The 20,393-nt window shown below is 36.4% G+C and overlaps 2 protein-coding genes across 2 annotated transcripts in view; both read right to left on the bottom strand.

Annotated features, from left to right (window-relative positions):
- The window catches only part of Smp_179800 (serine/threonine kinase), a gene marked incomplete at both ends in the record, with an annotated part of 68,505 nt that overhangs the window by 47,163 nt on the left and 949 nt on the right, over positions 1-20,393 (bottom strand). Inside the window, one exon of the mRNA XM_018792887.1 lies at positions 18,141-18,227. Within this exon, the coding sequence (XP_018647203.1) occupies positions 18,141-18,227 (87 nt within the window). The remainder of the gene's footprint in view (positions 1-18,140; positions 18,228-20,393) is intronic.
- Smp_179790 (hypothetical protein) lies at positions 14,065-14,562 on the bottom strand (the record flags this gene model as incomplete). Its single annotated transcript, XM_018792898.1, has 1 exon — positions 14,065-14,562. One exon carries the CDS (start codon positions 14,560-14,562, stop codon positions 14,065-14,067), a length of 498 nt encoding a protein of 165 aa, XP_018647204.1.

Raw genomic sequence — 20,393 nt, 5'->3', positions numbered from 1 at the left:
CCTGTTACTCCATTGCAAATTCGTTCAAAAAGGCAAGCTCACAGATGCATTCCAAGTGAACACCAGTGTCACACAACGCTGTTTAATCTCATTTTTCCTCTTTTTTCTGATGATCGTAGACTGCATTAAGAAGACCACTGCATCTCAGTGGAAACACGGAATACAATAAATAGATTGCATGCAAATAGACGATTTGGACTTCACTGATCATCTAGCTCTTCTATCCTATACACACCAACAAATCCAGGTGAAGACACACAGTGTAACAACAGACTCTACAGTAGTAGGCCACAATAATAACAGAGGAAAAACCAAGATCTTCAAATAAAACTAACACAATCACACTTGATGGAGATGTTCTGGAACAAGTGCGAAATTCTACGTACCTGAGGACCTGATGCACGTATGAAAGCACAGATTTGAAAACTAAGATTACCATTCCTACAATTCACAAACATCCACAACTCTAATCGAATGTCAAACAACATCAAACTCACAATCTTCAGTACAAACGTCTACACAGTTCCATTTTACACAATTGAAACTTGCACAACTATCACAATCATCATTAAAAAGTCACAAGTAATTATGAACAGTTCTCTACACAACATATCCAATGTCTGTTCACCGCATTATAACATCAGCAACAACCTACTGAAGTAGACAACAATTCAAAATCCAGTTTAAGACGAAATTACGAAAATACATCAGAGGTGGGTAGGACATACATTTCGGGGATCATCAAACTGCATCATCAGGCAACACCTAACTCGGACTCCTCAAGTTAGAAGTTGAAGACGAGACCCAAAGAACACTATGAGTCGAGAACTAGAATCTAATTATCAAAAGAATGAATAGCAATTGGGAATAACTGGAAAGGATTGCTCATGACAGGGTTCCATGGAGAATGCTGGTGGGCGGCTTATACTCCTCCATGTGTGGTAATAGACACAGTAAGTAAGTAAGAGTTGGATTATTTAATTTGGTAAATTATTGCAATTAAAATTGAACTAAAATATGTCAATACTCCCCTCATGTGAGATCAACATAGAAACAATGATATTTTTTTTTTAAAAGAAGTGACTATGAGGAATTGATTACACACAGTGACCGCCGTACAGAATATAACAATCATAAATATTTTATATAGTTGAGATCATGAGTTAATTGAAGCTAGACCACTAGGGAAAACCTAGAAGCATTGGACGGCCGTTTCATCCTATTGTGGAACTCCTCAGTGGCAGTGCACATCCACGATCCCGACTCGCGAGATTCGAACCCAGGACCTACCAGTCTCATGATCTCAACTATATAAAACTACTAAAATTTACACGAAACCTCCTTCTAAAATTAGATAATACTTTATGCATTAATACCAATTAACTTAATTCATTGAAAAAGGTTCAAGTATCATCGTTTTGTTATTGAAAATCGCTTTTTATCCCTAGTTCAATATTAATTGAACCAAATAGACTTATTTATTTAAACACATAAATATTGGTACAACGGGGCATCGCATAAATATGCACCACACAAGTCACTTGATTTGTATGTGGGCTTTGATACTGCCCGGGTACCCCAATCGAAGCAGGTAGTTTTCTTAGGGAACCACACTCTGAGCCTTTAACCTAAAGTTCTAATCCACAAGGCAACAGAACGTCATGAGATGCAATACCACAGTAGCAGGTGACCAGCAATAGGTTTATGTGCCATTTGTTCTTTCATGATACTGGATCCCATGTGTACCATTAGTTTTGAATCAGAGTTTTCCAACTCCCCTAGATCGATCCTCCATGTCCATCAACCCAGTTAATGCACTGGACATTAACTTTTCATCCTCTCAATTTCATAAACGACATCCTTGCCACGAGAAGGCAGTGAGTAGGACTTGTGTGGTAGTGGTGGTATACACGTGGCCATATGAGACTATTTCGAGAGGGGGGAGTTGACTCTTCTCACTCTCGGCCGTATCTGGGTATTTGGGGGCTAATAATTGAACAGTTGATTCATAGTAGTCAATTATAATTAAATTATGATATATATATATATATAAGCAAACTTTTAAAAGTATGTTGATTAAACATTACAGTACAATACATGAAAGCATACCTAACTATACCTAGTGATTGATCTGTACTAGTCAGCAAAAAAAAGTTGGTAATTATAATCATACAAAAAATATTATTACATTAATGTAAATCACGTGAAATGTGAACTTTATTAATACACATATTGCTTCAAGCAAATGGATAGTATCACTAGGTCTAACATACAGAGTATGGCTCATAGCCAAGTATCTGGTGAAAAATGTTCTAAGAGCTATGTCAATACTGTTCCTAGTGAAGTATCACACAGGAATGGTCTATATGTAGTGATACCCGACCGTTGCTGCTACCTTGATGTGGTGGTCGGGATTGCCTATCGTAATGAACCAATCGAGCTATACTGGCTGGAACAATCGTTACTCAAGGTCCTAACATGCCAGATAGGTCGTTTGAAGGGAGGTAAGACTAAAAGCAGCAATCCCAAGGTGAAGTCGTACTACTGACGGCAGTAAGTTGTTTCCTTCAGACAACCAGCATAACAGCGGTGCTGCCTTCCCACAAAGGAGGGGTAGGGTTAGAAAAGGTCGATCCTAAAAATGCACACCTTGCCTTATCCAACGGATTTCCGTCTCCGGAGGTAGAATCCTTTGAAGAACGGAGCTAACACGTCGAAAAACCCCCTACTGACTGATATGTAGTGAAAACTACGGCAGTTTAAGTTAATCTGGCATACCTTTGGAGGAGTTACGACACTAAACCAGATACAGAATTAGGTATGGAAAAACGGAATTACTAATTCTGTTTTATGGCTGTGACTACTAGACTATACGAATTAATGATAGCTGAGGACTCTTTGTATATGATCAATAATATTTCTGACTGTAATCCTGAAACAGTGAAAGAAAGACTGACTTATATGGTTTAATTACGGTACAAAGATACTGTTCTGGAATTTTGTGTGATTGTGCATTATTTATCAACTCCAGAAATTGTGAGAATTTAGTATTTTTTAAAGTTGAAATCATGATTCAATTGAAGCTTGACCACCATGGAAAACCTAGAAGCACTAATGGTCTAACTTCAATTGACTCATGATTTCAACTTTGAAAAATACTGAAATCTCCACAAAACCCCTTCTGAGAATTTAGTATGTTAACGACATCTTATTATAAGCTTCATTTTGATCTATGGATTATTATTATACGAATTACTGTTCCTAAATTATATTCAGTTTATTGATTATTGTCTCCCATGTTCACAGCCACATTTGCCTTGATCGTGTACAAATATTATTTCCTATTTTATAGTACGATGTGGACTGTTTGTTTATTATATAAACCGAGTATGTTTGAAATAAATTATTCGTATAGTAGAAGCTGTAATTGGTGTGTTTGGACTCAATTGGAAGGGCTAGGTGGACAAGGGACCAATAAAGACATTAAATTGCTCATACTAGCTGAACATCATTGATTTGGCACAGTATTAACACTAGACAAGTCGTATCCCGATTGATGAATAAATCACGTGATAAAAAGCCGGACATAAAATCGCAACAAGTTATCATACAGCTTCTTTTTATTTTTTTTTTAAAATTCATAACAGATAAATAGGTTCAAGGTTATAAATCATACATTAAAGTATTGATTGTTGAGAGATGGATACAGAGGGTAAAACGAAATGAAGTCAATGACCAATTTATTAGATGAATGAATTAGTTAAGAACAAATAGGTTACAAATTAACTTCTATTTAAAGTAATATTTATTTATTTAAACACATAAATATCGGTACAAACGAGCACCAGATATATATGCGCCACACAAATCTCATTTGATTTTAGTGAGGGCTGTGATATTGCCCAGGTGCCCAAATTGAATCAGGTGGTTTTCTTAGGGGGACATACCCGGAGCCTTTGACCTAAAGATCTGATCTACAAGGCAGTAGAGCATCGCGAGAAGATGCAGTCTCATGGTAGCCGGTGACCAACGATTGATTCATACGCCATTTGTTCCCTAAGGATACTGTAGCCCATGTGCACCATTGGTTTGTAATGAGGGTTTTCTAACTCCCCTAGGTGGATTTTCCATGTCCACCAACCGGTTAAAGCGCCTAACATTCGCTTTTCGTCCTCTCACTTTCGTAAATAACACCCCCACCACGAGAAGGCAGTGAGTAGGGCTTCTCTGGCAGACGCTATATACGCGTAGCTGTGTGAGAGCATTTCGAGAGGGAGAGCGAACTCTCCTCACTCTTGGCTGTACCAAGGCATTACAGAAAAGTGATAACAATAAATGATATTACATAAACAGAAAACTATATCTTTTCACTCACAATGTTTTTTTAAAAAATGTCAAATCTTAATATTTAGCATTTAGTATGCGTTTACAATATCTAGTACTATGGATTCTATTGAATAAATCAATGATAGAAACTATAGTATACAACACTTTAAGACACTTGGATGTTAACAAAGGAAGATGATGAATTGTTGGGAAAACTAAATAATTGAAGTAGAACAAACAGAGTAAAACAATATGGTATAAATTCGTTTACAAAGTAACGAAAACGATTATCTTTAATGTATACAGCTAATAGTCAGCCAGTCACAATGTAGAATTTCGTACGTACGTACGTATATCAGTTCGAGTTGCCATACCACATTAACACAGAGATGCAGTTGTCCATTCAAATCCCATAGTAGTAGAAGTAGTAAGAGTATAAACAGTAATCGGAAAGATTAGGGGTTGAAGATGTTATTCAAGGAGTATAATCCAATGAAATAAATTTGGAAAAAGAAAAAAGGGACATGAAGAATTCAGAAGATTAGGATTTGGTAGAGCTAATAGAAACAATAGCAGATGTTTAGAAGGAGACAAAGATCATGTGGATCGTTGAATTAGAAAATAAAACACTTGTGGTTATTAGCTTCTTGTAAGATTTTAGTATTGTTAACAAAATTTAAGTGGTCTTACTCTTACTACTTCTACCACTATGGGATTTGAATTGACAACTGCATTTCTGTGTTAATATGGTATGTTAACTCGAAATGATGTACGTACGTACGAAATCCTACGTTGTGACTGACTGACTGACTTAAGTGATCTTGCGGTTACTTTAACATTTAGATAATTGATAAGCACAGTACATTTTAAAATTACGTAAAATAATTCTTAAATTACATAGTTAACTTTCCTCCTTTCAGATATAGTTTCTTGGATAAAACCTGTGTAATACACAAAGAGATACACAGACAACAAAGTTCCTTACTCCATATATATTGATTACTAAACAAGATACTTATTTTAAACAGAATAACAGAGTATTATGAAACCATATAAAGAGAATGTAGGATAAAAGTGCCGACAGTGAACTGTTAGTGATTCGAAACCACAGTAATATTAACGACGTTACATTTATTATTCAATGTTGAATGCATGTGCTTGCCGCACGCAAATGCCCCGGCACGACCGAGGGTGAGGAGAGTCAGCTCTTACTCACCAAATGCTCTCACATGGCCACATACATACAACCACTACCACACAAGTCCTACTCATTGCTTTATCGCAGCATTACTGTTGTTTACGAAATTCAGAGGACGAAAACCGAATGTTCAGTGCTTTAACCGGGTTGATGGACATGGAGGGTCCACCTAGAGGAGTTTGAAAACCTTGATATCAAACTAATGGTACACATGGAATCCAGGATCATGAACGGAAAAAATGGTGTATCAGTCAATCGTTGGTCACCAGTTACCATGGGCTTGCATCTCGTGACGTTGTTCCATTTCTTTGTGGATTATACCTTTAGATAGAAGGCTCAGGGTGTGGTCCCCTAAGAAAACCATCTGCTTCGACTTGGTTGAAGTGTAAAACTAAATGTTTTAGTTAAAAAACAATGAAGAATGTCTGAATAAAAGTTTGATAAGATATATACACACATACACAAGTAGAAAGTTGTGAATCACAATTTTATGTTACCACCTTATATATAGTATTCGAGAAAACTTAAGGCTACATTCACTCTCTCCTTTAACACTCTAAAAGTTCCATAAAAAATGAATACTGAATATAAATAATTAAATACCCTTCTGAAATCTTTGAATCACAGAAGACTTATATATCCCAGATAATTATTACTTAAGCGTTCTTCTTTTTCTTCTTCCATCTTACAACAACACATGTTGTAGTTCATATTAACGTTTAAAAAAGGTAGGTATAAAATTGTACAAATGATATGTCTATAGTCTTTCACTTTTCCACCCAATTAGTCATAACCACAATTCATAGATGTGATCATGAATGAATTAATTATGAAGATTGAATTTGATTGAAATTTGAAATTGTATAACGTATAAAATTAGTCATTCACTATGTAAAAATGTACCTAACGCCTTCTAAGATCAAAATCATTTGACAAAGTAAAAAAAGAGTATCATATTATTAACAACTAAAGGTCCCCAAATGCCCTGGTACGGTGGAGAGTGTGCAGAGTCCACTCTCCCTCTCGAAATGATCTCACATGGCCATGTGTATATACCCTCTAACAGGGAAGTCCTACTCACTGCCTTCTCGTGGCACTACTGTTGTTTACGAAATTCAGATGACGAAAACCGAATGTCTAACACTTTAACTGGGTTAGTGGACACGGAGGGTCCACGTAGGGGAGTTGGAAAACTCTCGTTCCAAACCAATGGTGAACATGGGTTCCAGTATCCTGAGGGAACAAATAGCGTATGAATCTATTGTTGATCACCGGTTACCATGGGACTGCATCTCCTCACGATGCTCCACTACCTCGTGGATCAGATCTTTAGGTAAAAGGCTCCAGGGGTGGCCCCACAAGGAAACCACCTGCTTTGGTCGGGGCACGTGGGCAGTATTACAGCCCTCACACAAATCGAATGAGATTTTTGTGGCGCATATATATCTGGTGCTTTTTTGTACCAATACTTATGTGCTTAAATAAAATAATAAAAAATAAATAACAACTAATCATAAAAGGACTAGACCATCAGTTGCTAAGTGCTACGTTCGAACCCTGTTTAGTTTATATCAGTTTACTGAATCGAGTAGTACCATTGTCTTTTACACTTAAAAATGTGCTTCATATACAATTAACCTGGTGAATGAGTTATTATTTTTTGGTGAGATTCCTTTTAACAATCTACATAAGGCTGACGTTACATTAATAATTTAGTTGTACAATTCAATCAATAAAATTTGGCACAAATATATATCTCGGTTACTAAGTAGAGAGGAAGAAAGAGATAAAATTAACAAAATAAGAAGCTAAGAAATGAAAATATGACTATTTGTAACAGTGAATGTACTTGTCATACCCTAGTTTTGATGCTCACATCAGTCAGTCAGTCACAAGGTAGAACTTCGTACGTACGTACGTACGTATATCAGTTCGAGTTGCCATACCACATTAACACAGAGATACAGTTGTCGGTTCGAATCCCATAGTCGTAGAAGTAGTAAAAGTATAAGCAGTAATGTGAAAGATTAGGATTCGAAGATGTTATTGAAGGAGTATAATCCAGTAAAATAAATTTGGAAAGAGAAAAAAAGATAGAGATATGAAGAATTCAGAAGATTCGAATTTAGCAGGACACAAAGAGTGAATGCAACTTCGCCATTCCAAACGATTTTGAACCATTTCATTCAAGGTCTCTAACCATCGGTTGTTATCATCTCACGGATCACAATCAGGTAGTCTACACCTACCAACATGGCTCAGTCCACTTGTCAGTGACTTCATGGATTTATGCCACGTTTTCGTCTGGCCGCCCCCCCCCCAGTAACCGTGTCACTTCAATCATCAACATGTTATCATTCAATGAACGACTGAGTCCGGATAATAGCCACTGGTTCATTTAACGGGTATGAAGTTTTTTATAAGGATCTGTATTTTACTATTGTTGATATTAGTGATTATAACTGGCCACCTTCTAATGATAAATATGTACATTCTAGGCGGATCACCTAGGAATTAACATTTAGTCATAATAAATTCGTAAATTTTAATTTTGTCATGAGCATAGATAAAAGTTATCAAATATTCAAAGGGGTAAACAATATACAACAAAACATAGATACACAAATAATACAAAGGTTTTAAAAAACTACACCAAGTAATTCAAAATATCTATCCCCCCCCCTGCCTCATACACACACACACATACACGTTATCCAAGCAACAATGTTTCCTTTTTTTCAGTTAAACTGCCAAATGAAAGTCAAAATACGAGACAAGATTAATCAGAACAAAAAAACTATTGGGAATGATAGATCTATGAAAGTGTTGAGTCATTCATTCATTGCTAAACGATTTTCTTTCTTAGGTCTAAAAAAAGCAAAGTGATATAGAGACAACGACACAAAAAATACGAAAACTCAGACATAGGTGACAAATGTACATATATATATATATATACCCAGTAACTAGTAGACGCCTTAATTATAATGAAGTTCCATTACACTAATGCAAAACAACAACAACAACAACCTAATAGTTGATGTCAACGAACGTGAATGACTAATTGAATCATAATAATAATAATATTTAAAGGGAACAAAAAAGTTGGAAAATTTATTCGAAACAAACAGTGAAATCATTGTAAGCAAAAAAAAGATGGATAATGGCTAGCAGTCGAATCTAGTTTGATGCACGTTTCGTCCTATTTAGGACTCGTCAACTGGATGTACCTGCATCTCAGAGTTGATGGTCACCATGAGACAATCACTGAGTACATTAAATAATTTTATAGTAAAAGAGAGTTAAATAAAACAAAATAAACTTTAGTTTTCAAAGAAAAAGTAAGTAATAATTGCTCAGAAGTATTTCATCTTTCATTCGTACATTGTGGAGTCTTGTTCTCTGAGCTGGATGATATGGTCATGGATCTTTCATCGTTCTTCTGAACGACATCATTGTTATATCTTGTGGCCGAGTGGATGCCTAGTTAATGTATGATGTGATATGACCACCAATCAGAGAACAGCGAATTATCAATTGGAACAATGACATACGTAAACCGTACGAGCAGTTTAGAGTGCTTATCGATCCTGCTTCCGCCTAGCCCAGCCAGTTAAGTCCATAACACCAATAACAGCCTCTGCGGTATGTATCCTTGTATTTCAAACATACTGAGTTTGTATACCAAACAGACTGACCACATCGTACCAATAAGATATAAAATAACATTCGTACAAGAGTTAGCCAAATGTGGCTGTGAATAAGGGGAGCAGTAATTAATAGACTGGGCATAACTCAGGAATGGTAAGTCGTATAATAATAGTCCAAGGGTCAAAATAAAGATCACAATGAAAGGAACATGAATATGAGTAGTTTAATTATTTAGCAAATATACGATAAAAATTATATGCATAATATAGGTCCATAAATGGATCCCAAAGTTACCATTCACTATTGTTATCGGGCTATAACAATCATCTGCACAAACTTCAAGTAGATGAAGTATTGATGACTAGACTTAGAAAAAGGAGCGAATACTTTTTCCTTTTCTTTTTTTTGAAGAGACACAAAGCGCATTATGCTATTAGCAATAAAACAAGACCAATATTTGGAGTTTACAAAATTAGATAAGTCTCTTCGAATATATTCTTTACCTCCCCCCCGCCGGGTCGATGAAATATCCACCTTTTGTCAAAGATGCTAGAATATCCCACGAGTATCCTTATTACAGTTTTACATTAACATGTTGACTTAAGGTTAAGACGGTCATCGAAAATGAGGGAACACTGCCAAGTTGATTCGTCTTAGTATGTGGCTTCCTTAGAAGTGTACATATACAAAGTCATCAAAGATTAAAAACAGGAGTTTTAGGCTATAGACTTGATATCCCATAACTGACTTTCTTTTAAATGAATTATTTAAGCTCACTAATATTAAACATGCTGAGGAGTGCCACAATAGGACGAAACAGTCGTCCAGTGCTTTCAGGTTTTCAAAGGAGGTCTGGCATCAATTGATTCATGATCTCAACTATTAAAATCACTATAATATCCACAAAACCCCTTCTGATATTAATCAACATATGCTCACTTGTGACTGGCTTCAACAGGTATTTTCAATAGTTCTAGTGAGAAGCAGTGACCAGTGGAGCTCAACCAGGTGTATTGTGCGATAGTGACTCAGTACAGACAATGGTGGATGTGTCGTTCATTTCCATGGTTTGGTTGAAGATAGACATTAACACCGTTGAATACCGGCTAGCTCAGTGGTCTAGAGGTTAAGCGCTCGCGCGCGAGATTGATAGGTTCTGGGTTGGAATCTCGTGAGGCAGGATCGTGGATGCGCATTGCCAAGAAGGAGTTCCACAATAGGACGAAACGGTCGTCCAGTACTTTCAGGTTTTCCATTGTGTTCCAGCTTCAATTGATTCATAATCTCAACCAATTAATTTCTTTTATTATATAAGAATCATTTGATAGAAGAGACATAAATGATCTATTTAGATTACATTTCCAAAGTACTTTTCCATTTTGACTAATGTCCTTAAAAATTTTTGATAAATGATTAAATAATAGTTATTTGAAGAAAAACAAAAGAATAAAAAAAAATCAATAAAGTGATAAACAAGGACAAATGAATTGGTAACAACAACAAAAAAAAAAGAGAAAGAAAGAAATGAAGAAGAGGTTACGAATTGAATTGATAAAGATTAGATAGAATTTATTAAAATACTGTTTGATTCAGCTTGTATCTTTGTGTGAATATGACAACTTAGTAATGTACAAACAAGATGTTTCATGAGAGACAGAGAGAGTGAGAGAGCAAGTGGAAACAACTGGATACATTTGAGCTAGACTCAATAGTTCAATACTTTCCAAAAAAAACAATCACTATGAACTATTGATATAATGTCTTACAGTGTAGACTAAACTTTTAATAATTGAAAAACAAACAATTGTTTGTTTCTTAAGCAAAGATGGATATTGGCTAGCAGTGGAATCCAGCTTGAAGCGCGTTTCGTCCTATTCGAGACTCGACAGCTGGATGTACCTGCATCTCAAAGTTGATGTTCACTCTAGGACTCGAACCCAGTACCTTTCGCTTCAAATGCCATAGCGTTATCTGAGATACAGGTACATCCAGCTGACGAGTCTCAAATACTAAGTGAATTGTTTGCTTATTCTAATTTCCATACAGAAAAATCAAGCAGTAGTATTTCACAACTATATCGGTGATGGTCAAAATAGTTAACGAGGTTGTGAATCTACAATGACTGAGAGAATTGGGCCTCGTATTATGCATGCCCAACCACAGATTACTGCGGCGCGCAATCTTGACTAGTGTTGGAGATGGATGGAAAAAAATCAGGGGTGGCCAAACCAAAATATAGCATCAGTCGCTTTCTTTTGGTCTGAGCGATTCCGGTCGATGCAACCTACTTGGGTTGCAGTCCGCGCGACTATTGTAACCAATGATTGGAAACTCTGGATGACATGGCTCAGAGCAGACCACCGTAGCGTAGGTGTATACACTCTTTGTCTTCCCTTAAACCGTGAGGTTAAAATTACTTTAAACATTTCTTTCTACGAACTAATTCTTTCTCCATGTATCAGACAGACTGGCTGAAATTATCATAGAAGACCAATGGATCAATGCAAGAAAACAGCACTGGATAATTATTTCGTCCAAGTTTCGAACAGTTTCACAGTTTATCACGACTACAATTCCATACAATAGTAAATCGAAAACCTATGGGGCGGTACAAACTCAATCCAATATTATAATTGGTGATTTATTGTTTCGCAACTCTCATACGATTAACCTTAGAGGTCATACGTGTTTATTTCATTGAAACTTTGAGGAAACTCATCTTCAAGGAAGTTAATCATTAATGAGTACAATGATGACTTCAATGGATTAAGCTGTTTAACATCCAACCACCAATGATCACAGTTTCAAACCTTAATTCGTTTGCTTTCATTTACCCAATTCTGTGGTATCATCAGAACAAACACAACATGGACCAGAGAGCTACATACAAAAACGTTCATTAGGTAAATAAGTTTTAATGAGTCTTTAACGAACATATTATAAGTAGTGATATCATGTTATAAGGTTATTCTTAGAGATTTTTTCTTTAATTTGAAACAGTCACATTTTATTTACTAAGCCCCCCATCGGGCGCCACGGCTTTACCTGCTTCAGTTTGGGCACCTGGGCAGTATCACAGCCCTCATACAAATCAAATGAGATTTATGTGGCGCATATGTATTCGGTGCCCCTTTGTATCAATATTTATGTGTTCAAATAATAATAATAATATTTACTAAGCATACTATAATCTTGAATTAATAAACTTAGAAAAATAATGAGCACAATAATCAGAAGTTTTGTGAAGATTTCAGTATTTTCATAGTTTAAATCATGAGTCAATTGAAGGTAGACCACCATGGAAAACCTGGAAGTACTGGACGGCCGTTTCGTCCTATTGTGGGACTCCTCAGCAATGCGAATCCCCGTATCCCGAATCTTGCAAGGCGGGATCGTAGATGCACACTGCCACGGAGGAGTCCCACAATAGGACGAAACGGCCATCCAGTGCTTCCAGGTTTTCCATGGTGGTCTAGCTTCAATTGACTCATGATTTCAACTATGAGAACAATAGTCTTTTGATTTTTATAACATTTGTTTTATCCTTTTAAAAAGATTAATTTTACATCATTCCCAACAGGACAAAGTAAAATATGTGAACATGTTTCGTTGTAATTGTAATTTTATATTAGTACAAAATGTATTGTCCCCCACTCTGTCTTGATCGCATTGATTACAAGAAAACATATGATGCACATTTAAAAGTCTAACGTAATAAGTCAATCAGTCGGTCAGTTATAAGCAATGTAGAACCTGGCACAAATATGTACCAGTTAAAGTTGCCATACTAGATCAGCTACAAAGATGGTATTATTAAGATGGATAATCAAAGTATTAGAAATATCAGTAACAGTAACAAAGTCAGTCAATCACAACGTAGAACTTCGTACGTACGTACGTATATCAGTTCGAGTTGCCATACCACAATAACACAGAGATACAGTTGTCCATTCAAATCCCATAGTGGTAAAGGTAGTAAGAGTATAAGCAGTAATCCGAAATATCAGGGTTTGAGATGCTATTGAAGGAGTATAATCCAGTGAAATAAATTTGGAAAGAGAAAAAAGATAGGGACATGAAGAATTCAGAAGATTAGAATTTGGTAGAACACAAAGAGTGGATACACCTTCGCCATTGCAAACCATTTTGAGTCATGTCATTCAAGGTCTCTAACCATCGATTGCGATTAACTCGCGCATCCCAACCAGGTAGTCTACACCTACCTACCAACATGGCTCAGTGACTTCATGGATTTGTGCCATGTTTTGGTTTGGCCGCCCCTAGCTTTCTTCCAACCTACTCTCCTTCACCATAAAACATCGCACGTCGGGGCAGTCGGTGGTTGGACATACGTAACAGTAACAAAGATTACATACAATAGGATTCAAGAAAAGACAATTAATCCAGGGATTAAATAATATAAAATTTTGAAAATAGGGATATTTTAATCAATAAAAAGTAAATGAATTCGAGTCATTTAGACAGATTATAAATCATACCACTCAACATTTTAAACAATTGATTACAATGATCACATAGATCCTAATCAGAATGCCTGCATCTACGAACATGACTAAGATCAACAATCAACAATATCATGAACTGGGGGTGTCACGTTTTCGCTTGCCCATGAGTAGTATTCTTTCAACATATTCTTATATCAACAAGCGTCTTCTAGGTCAGTGGTGATTAGACACGCAAGATACATGCATCAACTACCTCAGTCAATAAAGATTCACAAACTCATCAATTGATTTACTACCTCAGCCTAATACTGCTACTTAATGCCCGACGTCAATAATGTTCCTTTTGATAAATCCAAACATAAGCGAGGAATATAACAAAAACCAGTAAGATTTTTTTTCAAATACAACAAAATATTGTAGCAATTAACTTACTATGGATTTTGTTTTTTCTGGACGTGTAGCAATTGGTGGTGGATGTACACCACTACTATTGACAATAATAACATTATTAGTATTATTAGTATTTATAGGTAAAACTGTTCGTTGACATGATGGTGTACCAGCAAGTGATTCACGTCTTGGTGTAGGTACCGGAGTTGCAGATCCTGCTGGAGATGGGGATGACTGACCTGAAGAACAATATTGGATAGTTGTATTGTTAGAAATATCAGGAGGTGGTAGAATGCCATCAGCGAATCGTCTTGGTAGACCAGGTGATAAAGGGGGTGGTGGATTATTTAAATGTGAATGAATTTGAGGACGCCAGGAAGTTTTCTGATTAGTTTGGTTGGTATAATCTAGATGGGATTGTCTGGAAGACAATGATGATGAAGTTGGTTGCATCACATAAGGAGAAGGATGGGGCGGAATAGAACGACTATTGACGCTAGTGACAGTGTTAAAATTAGTACAGGAGCCCATAGTTACTGATCTTATTTCATGATCTGAATGGATCTAAATGAAATCAGAAGAAAAAAAACGAAAATCAACTCACTGTCCATTATTCTGATCAGATCGAACTAGCTATTTCTTAAAATAAAAATATCGATTTTTAGTAACTTCTACAAATATGATTTTAAATTCACTTAGTATTGATTGTTTGAATCTTCCCATTGATGTTTAGGACTGCAATTGATCAGTCTCTTATTGGCATATGTGCATACTGTGCGCATTGCCTCAATTCACAAGCATTAGAAGCAAAGATGGATAGTGGCTAGCAGTGGAATCCAGTTTGACGCGCGTCTCGTCCTATTTGGGACTCGTCAGCTGGATGTACCTGCATCTCAGAGTTGTTGATGTTCACTCTAGGACTATAGCCCAATACCTTTCGCTTCAAATGCCATCGCGTTATCTACTTCACCCCATTGCACAAGCAAGTGGCTATCAGGACTCAGTAGCTGAGTAGATAACGGGATGGCGTTTGAAGCGAAAGGTACTGGATTCGAGTCCCAGAGTGAACATCAACAAATCTGAGATGCAGATACATCCAGCTGAAGAGTCCAAAATGGGACGAGACGTGTGTCAAACTGGATTCCACTGCCAGCCATTATCCATCTTTGCTTAATATGATTTTAGTTTTGTAGTGACAAAATATCTCAAATAACGCCTGCCAGAAAAAAAACATCTATGCTATTCATCATTTGATGATAATACATTGCAAAATTTCAATGGTAATAATAAGACTTAAGTTTTATGATGAGTGTTACAAGTTAGAAATAAAAACAGTGCTTATAAGGTATTGAATTATTCATAGTAGATACACATTGAAAGGATATTTTTTACATGACATCAGTTTTGAGCAATGCTACATCTACTGACTTCAAAATACATGCCCTAGATTTCTAGTGAGAAGCAGTGACCAGTGGAGTTCAACCACGTCTGTTGTGAGATAACAACTCACTGAAGACAATTGGTGAACGGTTGCTCAAACTTCGTGGATTAGTTGAAGTTAGACATTAACGCCGTTGGATGCCGGCCCAGTGGTCTATCGATTAAGTGCTCTGACGCGAGACTGGTAGGTCGTGGATGCGCACTGCCACTGAGGAGTCCCACAATAGGACAAAACGGCCGTCCAGTACTTCCAGGTTTTCCATGGTGGTCTAGTTTCAATTGACTCATGATTTCAACTATGAAAATACTGAAATCTCCACAAAACCCCTTCTGAATATAAAACACTCTAGAAGTAAAAAGTTAATAATTCCTTAGAAACTGTATTTTAGTCTTACAAATCAAACTTATTTTTTGTGGCATATTTGTCATGGACCTATGGACCGAATCTCATATATTTATCTTTGTTTTCCAAAAGTTTGTCTTTTCATATTGAGAAGCTATGAACAGTGAATTCCAACTGTGCCAGATGTCAGACAATTATCTACCCAAAGTAATAAATACAGATTGTGCAATATTGTGAATTCATTGAAGTTGGACACTAACGCAGTCGGATTTCGGACCAGTGGTGTAAAGGTTAAGCGTTCGAGCACGAAACTGAGGGTTTGGGGTTTAATTTCTGGATGCGGGGCCGTGGATACGCTTTACTGAGTTCCGTGCTAGAACAAAACGATCGTCTGATCCTTCCAAGTTTCTAATGGTGGTCTAACTGAGATCAGTTCGTGACTTAAACTATGAAAATCCTACAATCTTCACAGCCCCCCCCTGAACACCAATAATCTTTTAACGTTATTTTTTTAATGTTCAAGGTCAACTAACAACTACATATACAAGCTTGTTGCTTTTTCCTGAGGCAGATAAAGCGGTTATAGAAGCAGTTTTAATCAAAGCTGCTTAATTGGTTCATTTACTTTCAATTTCGTCATCAATGATATTCTGAAAACAGAGGTGAAAAAAGTACATGACAGCGTAGAGCAGTGACCTGGAGAGATAACTTTCAACGTTGAGCATACGTATGATATTACCTTACTGTGGGGTAACACATAAATTACTTCAATTACACTCAATTAGTTGGAAAAAACTTTTGAAAATTTTACAATCCCAGTATATAAGTAGTTGATCGCACAATCATGTTGTTGCCATGGGAAATAATATCGGTTTACAAGTAATAAAAACCAGAACGTTTATACCAATATAGAACATTTTAAGAAACATTTAGATATTAGTTTAGTTGTAAACGGTTGGATGCACAAAGCCATCATGATAGCAGTTCTACCCTACATTTGTAAAAAATACTAGTTACTATGTGTTCTATCATCAATGGTGAAACGATATAAGTAATGTATGAATCTAGCCAATATATATGTTCAGGCATAGGGGTGCTAATACAATCACAACAGATTCCACAACATGCATTATTCACCAATTTTGCAATCGTAGGAGAAAACTGTAAAGACGATTAATAAATGATAAGATGTCGTGAAACAAAAGACAGTTAGTTGGATTGGATTGGCACCTATGGGTTTTACCATGAAATTACCCGATGACATACAACTGAGGATGATGTCAGAATAGAAATTAGTGATAACTTTTTTTTTCAGATTGTCTATAAAGACAAAAAATCAATCATTTTAACTAAATGAAATATTATTATCAGAAGGGGATTTCGTGGAGATTTAGTATTTTCATAGTTTAAATCGTGAGTCAATTGAAGCTAGACCACCATGGAAAACCTGAAAGCACTGGACGGCCGTTTCGTCTTATTGTGGGACTCCTCAGCAGTGCACATCCACGACCTCGCCTCGCGAGATTTGAACCCACGACCTACCAGTCTCCACAAAAACCCCTTCTGATAATAATAATCATATGCTCACTAGTGACTGAGTTCGAAAGGTAAATCCAGGAGTTCTAGTGAGAAGCAGTGACCAGTGGAGTTCAACCAGGTCTGTTGAGAGATAGGAACTCACTTGACGACAATTGGTGAACGGTTGGAGTTAGACATAAAAACTATCGGATGCAAGTTCAGTGGTCAATCGGTTAAGTGTTCTGGCGCGAGACTGGTAGGTCGTGGATGCGCACTTCCGAGGAGTTCCACAATAGGACGAAACGGCCGTCCAGTACTTCCAGGTTTTCCCTGGTCGTCTAGCTTTAAATAAAATATACCTTAATTGTTGATTATAATCGAAATATCCTTATTTAGTTATTTATTTATCAATTATACGATCTTCATCCTTATTATCTTTTCATAATATTACAATTTCACGTTGTGTGGTACTTTTTTTTGTTGACTTCCCTGTTGTACCAAAATATCCTAAGGTATTAATTATGAAGAAATAGATCACCCCCCAGAAGGGGGGGAGGAAGACATGATGTCATATTAATAATTAAACGACTATGGCTACATTGGAGTTGTTTAAAACAACGATTGTAAATATTTTGCGGTTAAAAAAAACTTTGAATGATTTGTTATGTTTAATTTAATTGATTATATCTATTCTTCATCTCTTTGTAAATCTTATTCCGAATAACCTATATATCATATCGAATTCGAACCCCATTCCCCATAGCACTGTGATAGGTATATCTGTTTTCGATGTTTTTTTCCTACCTACCTTACTTCCTTCATTTCTATCCCTTTCAAATCCTACTTTGTTTATCCTATATTTTATAACTTTGACATAACTTTCTTCTGTTCCTACCTGTGCACAAACATTAAGTACGGTAACTTACCTTAGTCAACTAACTGTTCACTTCAATGTTATAAGTAAATATATTTAGATAACTTATTTATCCATAGATGCAATGTTTTATGATGTAGAAGTAGGTTGGAAGAAAGCTAGGGGTGGCCAGACCAAAACGTGGCACAAATCCATAAAGTCACTGACAAGTGGACTGAGCCATGTTGGTAGATGTAGACTACCTGGTTGGGATTCGCGAGATGATATCAATCGATGGTTAGAGACCTTGAATGACATGACTCAAAATCGTTTGCAATGGCGAAGGTGTATCCACTCTTTGTGTTCTACCAAATTCTAATCTTCTGAATTCTTCATGTCTCTATCTTTTTTCGCTTTTCAAATTTATTTTACTGGATTATACTTCTTCAATAACATTTTCAAACCCTAATCTTTCACATTACTGTTTATACTCTTACTACTTCTACCGCTGTGGGATTTGAATGGACAACTGTATCTCTGTGTTATTGTGGTATGGCAACTCGAACTGATATACGTACGTACGTACGTACGAAGTTCTACGTTGTGACTGACTTACTGACTGACTGAGATTAAAGATAGTACATTATTCAATATCATGAATAGTACTCCAAAGAAATTAAAACAGGATACACTGTAACACAGCGTTTTGTTAATAAAATGATTTGAATCAGTTGATATTTAGTTGAACACTTATTGGTAGAATAGGCCAACGCGAAGTCTAACCATAATTTCCAAGCTACAAAAACCGGAAATATTCCAAATCACAATGGTGTCTGTGCATGTATATATATTAGTTAGTAAACAACCGACGATGTTAAGAAAGGAGTTCAGTGGTTAGAACAAAACAGAGACAGTACAAGCGATAAGAGGTCACAATACGACATCAACAAATCAATATACCGATTATCTGTATAGTAACCAACAAATTACATCATCATCACGTAGTGGATGACTGCTATATGCTGCTTAGTAATAACAACAGTTAGAAAGTAATATCAAAATCAACTGAAATCTTTCTGAAGAGACAATATGTTACCTAGCCTTCTGCTATTACATGCTGTTTCTTTAGAGTATAAAGCCGATGACATTTTCTTGATTTATAATTTCGTAATAACCTCTGATGTCACTAGATCGGTTGCTTTGGCTTTTAGTTAGTTAGCCTTGTCGTATAACCCCAAAGTCACTCGATGTTACGTGATAAACAAAGCTGCTCAATTTCAATTTCCGAAATTCGTATGGAACTGTAAGTTACTCGAAAAGTACCATCCTCTCGATTAGTTATATAATATACCCTTGCGGGCCAGGGTAATCTTGCACTGGTTTTCAGGAGAACCAGACACCATCCAGACGTTCAAGCGACAACTCAAACAGTACAGCTCAATCCCATTTAACAGGAGAGCCAGATACTGCCCAGGCTTAACCCAAGCAGTACAGCTCAATCCCGCCCTATAGGAGAACTAGACACTATATAGGCTTCAACGCTACAATCCGAACAGTACAGCTCAATCTTGTGGCGCAACCACACAGGTACCAAGCACCCTGGTGGACCAATCCTCTCAATTAGCGTGTGAATTACCAACATATTGTTCTATTCTAGTCTATTCAAGTTCCTACAAATTCTACCATATTGGAAGAATCCTCAATCATTCACAAATAGAATTTACCGTAGGTCAAACGAAATCCCGATTAACTTTAATTATCACTGCAAAGATTAAGTAAATCGAATGTAGGGAGTTGAGTTGCTATCATTTTCTATTGATATATCCTTCAAAGAAATGATTTGTAGACATAAATATTTCTTGGTAAATAAGTTAAGCAGCTCTCTTTGGTGTAGTCTACATATGTTGATGAGTGCATCTCATAAAACCGATGGAACACTGGATAGTCAATTTATTTCTATATCTTATGCTATAAACTGTTATTATACAATTCACTTGGTATTGTTCGTTTGAATCTTCCCATTGGTGTTTAGGACTGCAACTCGTCAGTCACATATTGGCATATGTGCATACTGTGTGTATTGCCTTTATATTGCCTTAATTCACAAGCATCATAAGCAAAGATGGATGGAGACTAGCATTTGAATCCAGGATGAGCGTTTCGCCCTATTTAAGACTCGTCAGCTGGATGTACCTGCATCTCAGAGTT

The sequence above is a fragment of the Schistosoma mansoni genome (assembly GCF_000237925.1).
Source record: "Schistosoma mansoni, WGS project CABG00000000 data, supercontig 0208, strain Puerto Rico, whole genome shotgun sequence".
Lineage (NCBI taxonomy): Eukaryota > Metazoa > Platyhelminthes > Trematoda > Strigeidida > Schistosomatidae > Schistosoma > Schistosoma mansoni.
The sequence above is the reverse complement of the archived record's forward strand: the minus strand, read 5'-3'. Positions and strand labels throughout refer to the sequence as shown.